Below are 14,154 nucleotides of genomic sequence, written 5' to 3' on the forward strand. Positions count from 1 at the left end.
TATTTTATAGTAAGTACATTGATTATTGTTTTTGTTTTCTGGATAATGGTCTTGTTAGATAGTAAAATTCATGTTAAATTGCTGTTTTAGGGGTTGTTTTTAGAAGACTGGAACAGATTAATCTGTTTTGCATTACTTTCTATGGGAAAGTGACCTTGGTTTTGGAACGCTTTGGTTTTGGAACGAACTTCCAGAAGGAATTAAGTTTGAGAACCAAGGTACCACTGTACTAAATTTGTGTTTTACTTCAATGTTCTGATCAGATTGGATATGTCTTTTTTTACAAAAAAAATAGGGATGCCCTCTTCGGCAGAAGATGAACAGAATGCACCGCAACCCAGCCTCCTTAGTACGTCTTCCTTTGTTCCAAGTGCCATCCTTCCACAAAGCATCAACTCCCAGCTATCCTCTCATCCTGCTGCCTCAGATAATGCACAGGTGCCTGATCATCGCCCAGGGCTCTCTTTTTCATCTGGTTCTAGACTGACTCCTTCCCCTTCTCTCCAAAGCACAGCACCTGACATCTGGTCTAACACAGCAAAAATTACACCCCGCCTGTCCTCAAACAATGCAAGCTTACACCGTTGTCGGTCTGGCAGTTACACTGCCAGCCCCTTCTCTTCCTTTCAGAGTGCTTTGCAGATCTACAGCCAGAGACTGTCCCGACCAGCTTCAGCAAAAGCGGGTAAGCCATATCTGACTGCTTAGCTGGCACTGTATTGTAATATTTTTACTGTCTTGCAGTATTCAGAATAGCTCGAATTGGCACAACGGGTCAGAATGTGGCTATGCAAGCAAAATTTGGGGAAATACTTACTTATGGCTTGCTAAAAAGAATAATACAGCTAATCAGATTCAGAAATTGGCCTCTAGTTAAGTCCTAGATTAATAATACATGTGTGAAATTATTATTATTATTATTATTTTGGCAACTTCCAGAAATATAGGATCATTTTGCTTCTCCAATCTAGTTGCTGTTGGCACATGACACGGCTTGGCAGTGATCCCCGGCAGTCCAGGAAGTGATGATTAAAGTTTACGCATGTGAAACTGCTTAGGGCAAAGTGTAGGGCAGCAACAGAAAGTAACCTGAATTGAAGTATGAATGGATGACTCAGATTAATAGCTCTTTGGAATAATTCTGTATTTGTACTGTGAAGCAGCTATTCTGCTCACATTGTCAGGCAATATAGCTCTCAGCTGTCCGAGAACTTTGTCACTAATGATACACATGAAGGGTTTAAATATGGAGACTGGTGCCATTTTTGGTATGGCATATTCTCACATCCTTGGTGCTTTTCAATTGCCAATTGGGCCACTAGCACCTGAGAGCTTCTTGCATACAATGTTTCTTTTTCCTTATCAGTTTCATGTTGGTGGCTTGCAACTCTCTCACTTCAAAATAGTACTGCAGCATTTTTCTTAACAATGGTATTTCTAGGTGTTCTATTCTGCACTTCTTTCCTGCATTCACATTTTAGTGATGGTTCCTCTCTTTTCAAGTGCCCTCCCTGGGGAGGCCTTCCTGAGACCTCACTTCTAAACATTGTGGCAGGGAATTTAGCAATGAAGGATTCGATATCAGTAGGAAGTAATGTCAGTAATTGCCAGCTGTTTACGCCATGCTCTTCCTGCATCTGCTGTCATACAGGGACTGATTCTGCCCCTGAACCACAATTTTGTAAGTGGTTTGTCTCAGTAATTCTCAGCCTCTCAAGTAGGCCTTGGGGGTAAAAAAAAACTTGAGAACCTCTGCTTTGTTAGACAAGGATGAGATGACAATAAAACTGCAAATGGCCCAGTGACCTTTTAGATGTTGAAGGGGATGTTAGGCTCTAGCTCGATTTAGCTGTTTCAGGCTTGCAGTCCTGAGGGATAGGTGCCAGAGCTGAGAAATGCAGATAAAGTCTGCTCAGATGAGACTGAGATTTCCCAAGAAGTGGCAATACTACCCCACAGTGGTAGTATTGGTGAGCTTAACTCTGTTGTATCAAACTCCTATCTTTCACCTCTTCAAAATATCCAACGGTAGGTTTTTCTTTGAACCTTCTTTCTCGGAGTTTTGATTTTTCTTCTGGTTTAACTTTGTCTTCTAAATATAACTCTGCTACACTACGCACCATATATTGTGTTTTTAATATTATGTTGGCAGCTGCCCAGAGTAGCTGGGGAAGCCCAGCCAGATGGGTGGGGTATAAATAAATTATTATTATTATCCATATATAAGATGATGTTTTTTGCTAAAACAAATTAGTAAAAAATTGGGCGTCGTCTTATACACAGATGGTGAAGGAACAGGGGTAAAAGAAGCAGCGGCTGCCGTGTAGAAGCTGCTGGAATGCGCTTGCAAGGCTGATGCTTGCCTATTGCTCAACAACTCAAGGGTGCCCTGCAGGTTGGAGCTGCTGCATCACTCTGGCGGGTGCATGCCCACCCCTAGCGCCGATGGATCACACTCTGTCATTAAACTATTGATTTCTTAGTTTCTGGGTCATCTTATACATGTGGGGCGTCTTATACACATTAAAATATGGTAATATTTAGCCATGGCTCCCTTTAGAAACCAGAATACTTTTTCTTGGTTCATTTTTTCGCTTATTGGTTTTTACAACTTTCCAAGTCATCATTTTTCAAGAAAATTAAATTTCCCTTCCTATAATTTGTCCTTTATAAGTAGGATGTAGTGTTCTGGCAGGTGTATGGGGTGTTAGGGGAGGCATAGTACCTCTGGTTGGAGACACTTTGTGCTCCTTCTGAGGTAGTATGTCTACCTTTGGTCCCCACTTTGCACACAGCTCTCACTTGTGGCTCCTAGAATCTGTCAGCATGCAACAGTAGCCACACACTGGAAACAGCTTCAACTGGTCAGCTAAACTAGGTGTGGGTAGCTGATGGGTCTCAAACCCTTGGTGAGTTAGGGACTTTCCCTGCTTGTGAAGACACACTCCTGCCGATTGAGCATACAAGACCAATAATGGATGCAGCAGTGAAGAAGGTGGAAGTGAGGGGCAGACAGGGCTCATCAACCTGGAAAGGTAGCCCATCTAGGAGAAGGAAAACTTTGATCCTAAACCTCTGCTGCCTTCTTCTTTGGGAGAAGAAAAGGCTAAGGAGTAATCTCTACACAAATCCGGAGTGGAGTCCCTAAGATTGTTGGATGGTGCCTTGTATGCCTCCTTCTGGCAACTTCCTGCAGCCAAACTGGTGCCAAACGTTTTACTGTGCTTTCCTTCGGACCTCATCAGTGAGGCCAGGAGGTCAAAGTCTTGTCATCTGGGCAGCCCAGGACCTCCATACACACTGCCCAGGCTTGTGCCCCGGGGAGGTCACTTTGGTGCTGCTAATGCACGTTTGACTTCACTCCCGGAGGCACACTCCATTGTCTCTTTAGACAGATGGGTGCCAACATAGTGTTCTGTATTAAACCTTCTCTGGATACGAAGAAAAAGAATGGAGATTTAAACTGTTTTGTGCACAAAGAAGGGTGTGCGAAGTTGGAATCAGCCAGAGAATTTAACAGTCGAAACTGCAACACAGCCATTCAGAGGAGAATATATCAGTAGGTTCTGTAGAAAACACCGTGGTTCTAATTGGTCGTGCAGATGCCATTCTTGCCATTTTCAGACACACAAGGCAGATTCTTTACCGACTAGTACTAAGTCTTGCAAAGTAATTTTTTTCACCATCTTTAGCAGATTCAAGGAGTCACAGCCCAAGCAAACAGCGTGGTGGATCTGCCAGAGTTAACAAGGATGGGGATGACTCCTCTTCTGAGAGCAAGCAGTACAGTCATGGTCTTGTTACAACAGAACTGCAGAGACTGGCAGAGAAGCAGGCAGCCAGGAAGTACTCTCCTTCCAGTCACATCAGTCTCCTTACACAGCAGGTACAGTGGCAGCAGTCTTCTATGGAACAAAGTCTGTGCATGAGTGAGAGAGAGCTTGGACAGAATGTTTTCGCTAGTTAATGGTTTTTAATGGATCTTGGGCAATACCTGATCGCATCACTTTAAAATGCTCATTATGTTCTCGCTCGGTCCGTAAGGGGTCTTGTCAAGGGCAAAATGTTTGTAGGGAAATAATTTCTTTTTGAATTAGACTTACACCAGAGGATACTGGAAGCATTACATCTAAAATGTAGATGCAGTTCTGCCAGAGGCACAGCTCAAAAGAAAACAATAGTAGAGAAGACTGTGATGAAATACCCAAATATCTGATCTTTAATTCTGCTGTCATGAAAACGAATAATAAAATTATTGAGGTTTGTTTGCGCAGTTGGGACTTGTGGATAAAGGAGAGTCTACCAACTGTTGAAACTGCGAATAAGGGAGGGAGGGGGTTCTCTTCCACCATGATTTAGTATGGTTAGCCAGGTCACAGGAAGCTTCAGGCAGCTGATTTACTCTCTCCTCCTCCTACATTCATGCAGGAGCAGAAAGAACTCCTATAGTTACCCCACACCAACCTGACCTTCCCAATAGGTGGACCTATCTTTTTAAAGCAGCAGGCAACTTGCTCAAGCAGCCTTGGATCTCCCCTGTCTGGGCAAAAGATCCTTCTGGAGGAAATGAAGAAACTACTGTTTTGAGAGGATAGATGTCGCAGCTAAAGTAGAAGGGATGGTGTGAGGCAGCAGCAGTGGCATCTTCACAACTCTCCTTTCTAGTGTGGTGAAGCAGCGTAGTAGTTATACTTGTTATGTGATTAAACAGTTTCCAAGACTGAGATCCTAATTACAACAAGAAGTAAGACAGCAAGCAAGGCTTTGCAGCCACTTATTTTTATCACTGTCAAATCCCTGTAACTGTCAAGTATATATTGCTTGTAGAGGTAGAAATTAACCATGATCTAAGTTACTATATTACAAATAGGAATAAAGGCAACTAAGGCGATTGCTTAGCACTGGTATTTGGTAGCGGTTATGGAATTAGGTGCCCACAAGAATGTGCAACTTAATATGGAAAAGAGTTACCATTCCTGAAGGCTAGTCTGCTTGCCTGGAACTGGTGGTGGATCTGCTAAAGTGCTCTTGCTTCTGTTTTTCTGTGCTAACGAGTCTGTTCCTTCTCCTTCCTTTCACTCCTTCCGTTTTCTATTTTTCTTCCTTTTAGACAAGATAGGGTTTTCTGTATAGAAGGCTATTGAAGTAGTTGTGACTGAGCAGTTTGGAAGTAACGTTTCATCGTTTTCAGCTTCAGTCCTAGACTGTCCATTAATGATCCTAGTCTTCTGGTCTCTAGTTGGTCAAAGCCAATAAAAATTTTGGTTCAAAATTTAATTAATTAATTAACAACAACAACTGTTTAATAAACTACCTCCCTTCATTAATTAACAACAACAACTGTTTAATAAGCTACCTCCCTTTTTGCTTAGTAAGACTTGAGGTGATATGCATTTGGGGGTGCAGATTCTTTTCTTTTTTTAATTACCTATCCTTTCTGAACAATATGCTGTGCTGCAGTATCGGATCTGTGTAAGGTATTTATGGTACTTGTATGTATGTGTTAGGGGCAAGAAGCAGTGGCCTGTTCCTATTGTCTTCCAATCTGCTGTGCTTGGTGGTCATAGATGGCAAATAGGCTGTGTTGAATTGACATAACTTGATAAAGAGAAGGGAGAATTTAGTAGGAGCACTGGCTGCCCTTGTCCATGAACAAATGTGTGAGAATTTAGGGCTGGCTATCACTAGGAACAGTTCCAGCTCTTCCTTCCAGAGAGTTTGATCACAGGCATAAAACCAGACCACCCAAGTGAGGGAATGAGATGTATCTTTCTTATCTAAGCCAGCCAGTGCTCAAATATTGAAGCCAGGTTTCCTGCAAATGTGATGATCTATCCCTAGGACGATGAGCACATATTCCTTTCAAGTTTTATTTAATTTATTTTATTTCACAACATCTATATACTGCTTGATTGTAATAAAATCTCAGAGTTTGCAGAAAGAATGAAACAATGAAATTATCAGTAAAAAGCAGTTAAGTATTTAAAATATTCACATGCTTTCATTCTGATAGGGAGATAATTAGAGGAACTGGTCATTCCTCATAGAACTATATGGAGTGCAAATAACCCACTGCTGTGGGTTTACACTAACAGCCTTCTGCTAGGTACTTGTTATTTCAGAACCTGACCTATAGTTTTACAGTGTGATTTTGTCTGACCAGCACATTCTGGGTGGAGATAGGACCAATGGCTATAAAATGAAGGAGGCAGGTGAATAACATAGTCTATGCTGAAATGATTTAATCTCTTGGATGAGAGAAGTCATTTTTAATGGCATCCCAAAGTGCTCTGTTTTCTTCTACATTGTTTTGGCTTTACATTTTTGTCACTCTTCTTTGCTGAATTATGTGATTCCACTAATACTGGCTTGCAGCAACTTCAGTAAGATGTCTCATGTTAGGAAATTTATCTTTAGAAAAGTAATTTCAAAGTTTTCAGACCCAAGTGCGGTTTTTCACTGGAACTGCTCAAGTTCCACTTGAGACTTACTTTATTTATTGAGGGGATCCCCATGTTTCTCCTTCCCTGCCTGACACCCTCCCCCCACTGTCTTTCTTCTTCTCTGTACTTTGTGACTTTTTAACTTGGTGAATATGACCCACCTGAAGTCAGGGCACGGCCCATTTCTAGGTCATGACCTACCAGCTGAAGACCAGGGCTTTAAAAGAAGAAAGGTGTCTTTGGAGCACCACCAATCCTGCTGTATTCCAGCTGCAGCAGCTTTTGTGCAGTTGGAATGGACCTTGTGATTTGAAGGAGGCCGCCAGTTGAACCAAGCTGAGCTTCAAGGAACTTTTGTTGTGGGAAGGATTATTCCATGATCATCAAACGTTTGGCACATCTATGCCCTATTGAAATAGCTCCCACTGAGAAGTTTTGAAGCTGAGAGTACTTAATTCAGAGCCTGACTTTTCAGTACCGGCAAGAGGCAAGTAACCATCCACTGCAGCGCAAACTCATTTTTTTTTTATTGTTAAATGGATGCATACGCTGGAGAAACTACAAACGAATCTGCAAGTTTGTCAGGTTTCCCAGGAATGTCTTTGGCAGGTCTTTGTCTGGAACGTTTTCTGGAGACTAGAACACTTATGCTTTTTATGCATGTGCATATCCTGTAAGCTGGTAAGCTCAGCAAGCAGGGAAGGAATGTCATGGGCCTTTAGCCAGATCAACTTTGGTACACACACAGATTTCACACCTCTCTAGCCCTTTAGTCTTTGCTCTCATTTTCCTCTGGCTTATAGCTGTAAATACAAATGTATGCATGAAATGAACTTGCCTAAGGGTAGATCTGTACTGTATGGGTGTGGCTGAAAATGAGCCTCAGTCGACAACAGAATGGCCTTTTTTTCTCCCCAAGGGGCCCCCTATCCACAATTAGATACTACAAGTCTTAAGGCCAGGGAATAGTGCACCAGTGCAGTTATACCCTCTCCCCTGCCCCCATTATTGGCCATAAATACACTTCATGTTAACTTGCCTTGAAAGATTGGCCATGAGAGATGAGAAGCACTGGATGTGGGTTTGAGGGTTCTCGGTGACACAGAGTGCCTTACATCGGCTTAGCCTGTTTGCCTAACTGTGACCATATCTCGACAAGGATAACTTGACTACTATAACCCAAACTACAGCCCAGTTGGATTGTAAACCAATCAGTGTTGGATTGTTGCAATGTGTTTATGTGGGGCTGCTTTTGCAACCTGTTCAGAAGCTTCAATTAATGCAGAATGTACAGCTGTTGACAAGTTCGAGGCAAACAGACCACATAACACCAATTCTGTTTGAACTTTACTGGCTGCCTCTATGCTTCTGAGCCCAATTCAAAGTGCAGGTTTTGACAGTTACAGGTCAGGACCCCAATATCATCTGGAATACCTCTCTCAACATCAACCTACCTGGACTCTTAGATCTTCATCTTAGGCCCCTCTCTGGGTCCCTCCTCTGAGTGAGGCTGAGGGGACAGGGACAAGGAAGAGGCACTTTTCAATTGTGGCTCTTCATCTATGGATTGTTCTCCCGAGCAAGGGCTGGCCAGTGCCGCCTTTGACATCTTTTCAGCACCTGCTAAAGACTTGCCCTTTTATCCAGACTTTTGATAGACTAGGATGATATTGTGTATTATTAACATACTGCCAAAACTTGCTGTATTGTAAGTCCTTTCAAGACCTTCATATAACAAATAACTAATTTATTCATCATCATCATCATCATCATAGTTTCTTTCATTTCATGTGCCTGAAACACTGCAATCAGTTTTCCTTCCCTTCCTTACACCCCACCCCCAACTTTTCTAGTAAAAAAAATCCCTTCATTTGTTCAGGAGTTTTCTACTTTGTTCCTTATTTGTGATTTAAGAATTGCAATTAAAAAGACCTGTTGGCATTTTTTTAAATAAAAAAGAAGGAGGGCAGGGGAGTGATGTCGTCATATATCCATGACAGTCTGAAAGTTCATTAACTGAATGGGAAAGACTGTCACTATCAGATAACTCAAAGCAGAGCTGCTGTACAGATGCTTAAGTATTACGGGCTACCCAAGGAATCCACCAAGCTGGCAGGCTAATTATAGCAGCTGAAACAAATCAGGGCATGGAGGAGTAACTATCAAAATGAACGAAGCTGGTGGGCTGGTTCAAATATGCCTTGTGTGCTCTCCTTTGAATCCATTGCCTGTATTTAATTCTGCTGTAATTTAAACACCTGTCTACATGGAATGTGTGAAATGTCCTTACCCGCCACACTCAACTGTTTACACACCTGCCTTACTTGGAAAGACAACTTTAAAATAAACGGTGTTTTGATATTGGAGGGAAAATGCAACAAGGTAGCACAGATGGGGGGGAATAGGATAGAGTGGTGAAACAGCTGACTAAATGCACATTGATGCTGGGGGAGAGATCTTATTTTAGCTGTCTTCGTGCAGCACTTCTTTACTGGAAATCAAATCTTACGCATTACAGGCTTATGTGCAGCCACAAATGCACAAATTCTGCACTATGAAAATACAAATTCTTCAGTTTGATTACATTTGCAAAGTGCACATTTTAATGCTGCTTTCAGATTTTCTGAGCTGACTTTTTGATCTCCTAGTTCCAACTAGAGCCACTCATAATCTCGTAATATAAATTTGGGTTGCCTAGGGCAAGATAAAGCGACTAAATAAATAAACAAATAAATGTCACCAGCGCTTGCTAGTTGGGTTTTGGTTAAGTTTGCATCTTTCATTTATGTGTTGATACAGCGGCTGCACAATAGGTGGCAGAATGTTTGCATCAACAAAGTAGAAGTAAGAAGGTGTCAGAAGAGTTTAGCAGGGATATCCCAGGAGAGAGAGAGAGAGAGAGAGAGAGAGAGAGAGAGAGAGAGAGAGCTCTTCAAAATCACACTATCGTCCTTTTGGAGTCTTAATGTTGTGGATTATCCTCAAACATACTGAATCTCACCAAGAGTCCACCTAACTCTTACTGTCTTTATAATGGCAGAAGAATGCTGAGAGGCAATATTTGTAGCTACTTGGCTCTTAGGGATTTTTTTTTTCTCCAGAGGTTCATCTAAGATGAAGCATTGCAGAGGTGGGTCAAAACCATGGTGTCTATTAACACAAGACTTATCTTTACTCCATTGATGCTTTGGGAGCTTTATCTTTTGTTTTTGTTTTTATGCTCTGGTTTTGAATAATGTTGCAACAAGTCCTGAGCTCTTGGGACAGGGTGGGGTTGGATCAGAATCGAAGAAAACACAGTTCAGTTCATAGACTATTTGTGTCATTCATCTTAACCATTACAGTGATGAAAGGAAAGGGATAAACTCCAGAGAACAATGATGCCATATTTATAAATATATAAATATTTATAAATATAATAATATAATATAAATATTTATAAATATAATATTTTGTTGTTGCATTTTCATCCTGTCCTTTCTCAGTGGAATTCAAGGTAGCATACATGGCCCCCCATCCCCCACCCTATCTCAAGGTAGGATAACTTGAAAGTCAGTGCCCGGCTCAAAGTCATCCAGTAAGCTTTGTGGATGAATGGAGATTTGACCCAGGGTCTTCCCAGACTTAAATACCCTACCCTACCCTGCCCTACACCCCACTGACTATCAACATATAGAGACAGTATCTCTTGGATTAGGGATTGGGCACCTGTGGCCTTCAAGGTATTATTGATTCCCAGTAACCCCAGCCAGCATTGCCAGTAGTCAGGGATGCTGAGAGTTGTGGTCCAACAGCAGCCATGTATTAGACAATGAAAATACCTTCACTCAAATACCTTCACTTCGTCAAGTCTCATAAAGTGCTTTCCCTTTTTCCCTGTTTGTTTTTAGTTAACAAATTTGAATCTGATGAGTGGAGCTATAAACAGAGGAAATGTAACTTCTCCCAGTTACCGATCACCTCTCAACCAAGGAAACTCATTTTGGGCCTTTCAAACACACACCGGTGACATCAGGCCTTCATCTTTGACAGTGAGGTAAGTTAACAACATTAGACTGTATTAGTATTCTCAGTGTGTGGAAATGCTTTTCAATATTACTAGTTTGCAAGGCAGTGACTGAAATGTAGCTGCAGTTTGAACAGGTATAATAGATGGGAGGTGTCATTTGATTCCACAATGAAACCTGAGAATAAGCTTTTGATATTTATTCAGTGCTGAGATGGTGCAGATTAGGTAACAGTATCAGCTGAAAATGGGCTGTATTTTTTTCTGATAGCAAAATTCAGAATCCCTTTTCTCTTCCATGGAAAGTCTTCTAAAAGGGAAGCGTCTTCCCTATCCGCTTAGGAACGAGGCAAGCCAACTGTCTGAAGCACTTGGCCAATGGGAAAGACAAAGCCTTTTGGGCTGTCTGCCTCTGAGATGGCAGGCAGATTTCTCTTCTGCTCTTGTAGCCTGAACATTTTTGTGTGTTCTCAGTGGAGAGGGAGGGTGTGTAGACAAGCAAGAAAGGCAGAATTTGCACAATTTTTTAAGTTGAGTTTTCACTTTTTTTTTTTTATCTCTTTACGTTTTCAAGAGTTTATTTGAGCTCTACAGTATTACTATTTGTAGGGACGTGGTTGGTGCTGTGGTGTAAACCATTGAGCCTTGGGCTTGCCGATCGGAAGGTCGGTGGTTCAAATCCCCGCGATGGGGTGAGCTCCTGCTGCTCGATCCCAGCTGCTGCCAACCTAGCAGTTTGAAAGCATGTCAAAGTGCAAGTAGATAAATAGGTACCGCTCTGGCGGGAAGGTAAACAGTGTTTCTGTGTGCTGCTCTGGTTTCGCCAGAAGTGGCTTAGTCATGCTGGCCACATGACCCGGAAAAACTGTCTGCGGACAAACGTCGGCTCCCTTGGCCAGTAAAACGAGATGAGCGCTGCAACCCCAGAGTTGTTCGTGACTGGACTTAACTGTCAGGGGTCCTTTACCTTTTTATTACTATTTGTACAGGATAGGATCTTCCTTTTCCTGAATATTCAAAAGAATACATTGCTTCAGTAGAGAATAAGCCTGTCCAAATTGTGTGCATGCATGTCTTTTTGAAAGTTCTGTAAGTGAATTAGCAATAATAAATGTTCCTAGTATGTGGAGGTGGTGAACCATATCATAGGTGTATTTTCTAGTGCTGTTTCAGTTTATGAAATCGAGCTCATGAAATAACTGCTCTGAAGCAGAGAAATGAAAACAAAAAGTTTTCAATCCTGAATCTAATGAAAAGGGAGACATATTTGGGGCCGCTGATTTGGTCTGTGACCAAGGTTTGTTAGTAAACTGTTTGAAAAGTAATTCTGAGGTGTGAAGACTCCAGAAGTGGCCTGGAGGCTATGCTCCAAACAGACCTATTGACTGAATTATGGGAGATTCGTGTTCTTTTTGAATCTGAAGATTCCTCTCTCCCCTATTTAGAGTTTCAATAATATTTCATTTGTTACTTCTGTAAGTCCCCGGTGCTTCTAAAAATGTGATGTAAGAGGTTGATTATGTCAAACTTACTCCAAGCATACTGGTCCTGCCCTTGGACACTGAATTACAGAGTTCAGTGAATTTCTTGTGCTGCTGGGTCATGGGTCCTATTGGAAGTCTGTCAGGCACGAAGATGAATTTTGCACAGGCATCAAAACATGTAACTAAGATCATGGAAAGTTGAGCAACACTGGATTACTGAAGCTACTTGTATTCATCTGTCCATTTTCTAAGCATTGGCCTACATCTAGAAAGTGCTAATTCTTCTGGCAGATCCTCACTTCCTATGTTTCTTGCTGTTTGTTTCTATTCCTGTGTTTTTAAATTTGTAGGAACATCAGATAAGGGGTGGTATATTTGTGCCTTTATGGCCCCCACCAATCCCCCACCCAAACTATTCAGTTCTCACACAAAGCAGAACTAAAACGAGACACCTCCCTGTCCTCCAATAATACATTTTTATAAGCAGAACTTCAATTTGTAAGTGAACACCTCCCCCCGCCCCAATTGGGTGACTTATTCAGTGGCCTCACACTTTTTATCCCTCTGAATTTAAAGTATGCAGCCTTCTGTTGTTGTTTCATCCCTCATCAGATCGTTGCTGAGCTACTGTAACTGCTCTACTGTCCACTATCCTTCACTGCTTGCACTGGCCCAGACACTCTCTGTTCTCTGGCCACATGCTCTTGACATGGCAAACATTGCAGCTGCCACATCTTCTGATTAACTAGAAGAATCCTAGCGTGGGAGAAGCTGTGCAGTTTCTATGAAAACACCCTTCCTCTCTGTTCCCATTTTAAGCCCCATACAAAGGAATGGCTGTGATCCTAAACACAACAGTGAGTAAGGCCCATTGAGCACAGTAGTAGGAATTGCTTCTGAGAAAACAGATAAGGTTTTTTGTGTACTAAGGTTTCCAGAACCAAGGGTTTTCCAGAAGTCACAGCTTTGGTTGGCTATAGTTCCTTCGCCCTAAATTCATCTTACTCATTCTCTGCTTTTTGCTGTACTACCCAGTGCCACCCCCACTAGAGGAAAATATCCTTTTTTATGGCCTTCCTTGCATATTCCGTAGCCACCAATTATGTTTATTCCCTGAGGAAGCTTTAACCACACAGTATTTGGAGAATGATCTTAGCTCTGTGTTAGAAATGGTATTATGTTCAATCTCCAGGATCCCACGGTAGGACTGGGAAAGCCCCGGTCTCAACCACTGGAGAGTCGCTGCCAGTCAGAGTAGACATTCCTGAGCTAAGTGGGCCAGTGGTCTGACGACTGAAGGCAGCTTTTTATGAACTGTTTCTCTAGAAGGATTGTCCATCAGAGTCAAGGAGCATTAAGGCAAGTTGTTCCTGGGCCAGCACAGGGCATAGCCACATGCCTGTAGCCTTAAGGGATGGATAGCGATCCATGGCTTTTGACTCAGTAGGGCTTATCCACTCCTGCGGTCAAATACCTACTTGCAACTACAGCAGCACAACTTGCACTGTCTGTGTATTGGCTTTACCATACTGGAGAAACCTGTGTCGGCAGCTCCAGTTGTACCTCCACCTCTTCTGAAATAGTTCTGAGCCCATTATTGTGGGATGGCACCGTTTTGTGGCCAGTTGTCTTTTGCAGCCTCAAGTCTTGGCTTTGTCAGCCTGGGGCCTCAATGGGGAGGTAAAGCAGGAAGCTTATATCTCTCAGCGGTTTGAGGCCTGACCCTGCAACCTCAGATTTCCAGGCACTAATGAGCAGTTAGTTTTCCAAGGTAATCAGGGATATTAGTTGCCAGAGAGTTAGGTAGAGTGCAGTGAGTTCCAAGAGCCACTTTTGGCCATGTATTCTGAGTTAACAACAATAGCTCAAGTGATGGGTGGGAAGAGAGGTGACAGAATGTTATCACCATGGCTTTCATTTATGGTGGGTGACATCTACTTGGGCACTTGGTTAACTTTCTTCTCTGAGGTCTCTGTGCTGCTGTACATATTAGGTCTGCACCTGCACAGAGCAGCATTATGAACCTTCTAGAGATAAGATGCTGGAAAAAACCTTGGCATGGAGGTCTGCCCCAGGGCAAGGGTACTTGGCTATGAAGGCGGGACTCTTCTCTTCCTGCTCAGTTTCTTTCTGATTGCCACAAGTGAGGGTAATATACATGTAAAGGTAAAGGTAAAGGTACCCCTGCCCGTACGGGCCAGTCTTGACAGACTCTAGGGTT

The 14,154-nt window shown here is 42.4% G+C and overlaps 1 protein-coding gene and 1 long non-coding RNA gene across 10 annotated transcripts in view; one reads left to right on the plus strand and one right to left on the minus strand.

The window, feature by feature from the left end:
* LOC310681474 overlaps nucleotides 1–14,154 on the minus strand; it is a 360,526-nt gene that overhangs the window by 68,856 nt on the left and 277,516 nt on the right. The gene's annotated exons all lie outside the window — the stretch shown is intronic.
* The window catches only part of TTLL5 (tubulin tyrosine ligase like 5), a 110,352-nt gene that overhangs the window by 59,871 nt on the left and 36,327 nt on the right, over nucleotides 1–14,154 (plus strand). For 5 of the 9 annotated variants that reach the window (XM_083447696.1, XM_083447690.1, XM_083447694.1 and 2 more), the window contains exons 29-31: nucleotides 296–685; nucleotides 3,693–3,886; nucleotides 10,334–10,479. In XM_083447696.1, the coding sequence (XP_083303822.1) occupies nucleotides 296–685; nucleotides 3,693–3,886; nucleotides 10,334–10,479 (730 nt within the window). Of the gene's footprint in view, nucleotides 1–295; nucleotides 686–3,692; nucleotides 3,887–10,333; nucleotides 14,100–14,154 lie in introns of all 9 variants that reach the window. The other 4 variants (XM_083447691.1, XM_083447693.1, XM_083447695.1 and 1 more) reach the window with 2 other exon arrangements.

Source organism: Podarcis tiliguerta (assembly GCF_965153285.1).
Source record: "Podarcis tiliguerta genome assembly, chromosome: 1".
NCBI classification, from domain to species: Eukaryota; Metazoa; Chordata; class Lepidosauria; order Squamata; family Lacertidae; genus Podarcis; species Podarcis tiliguerta.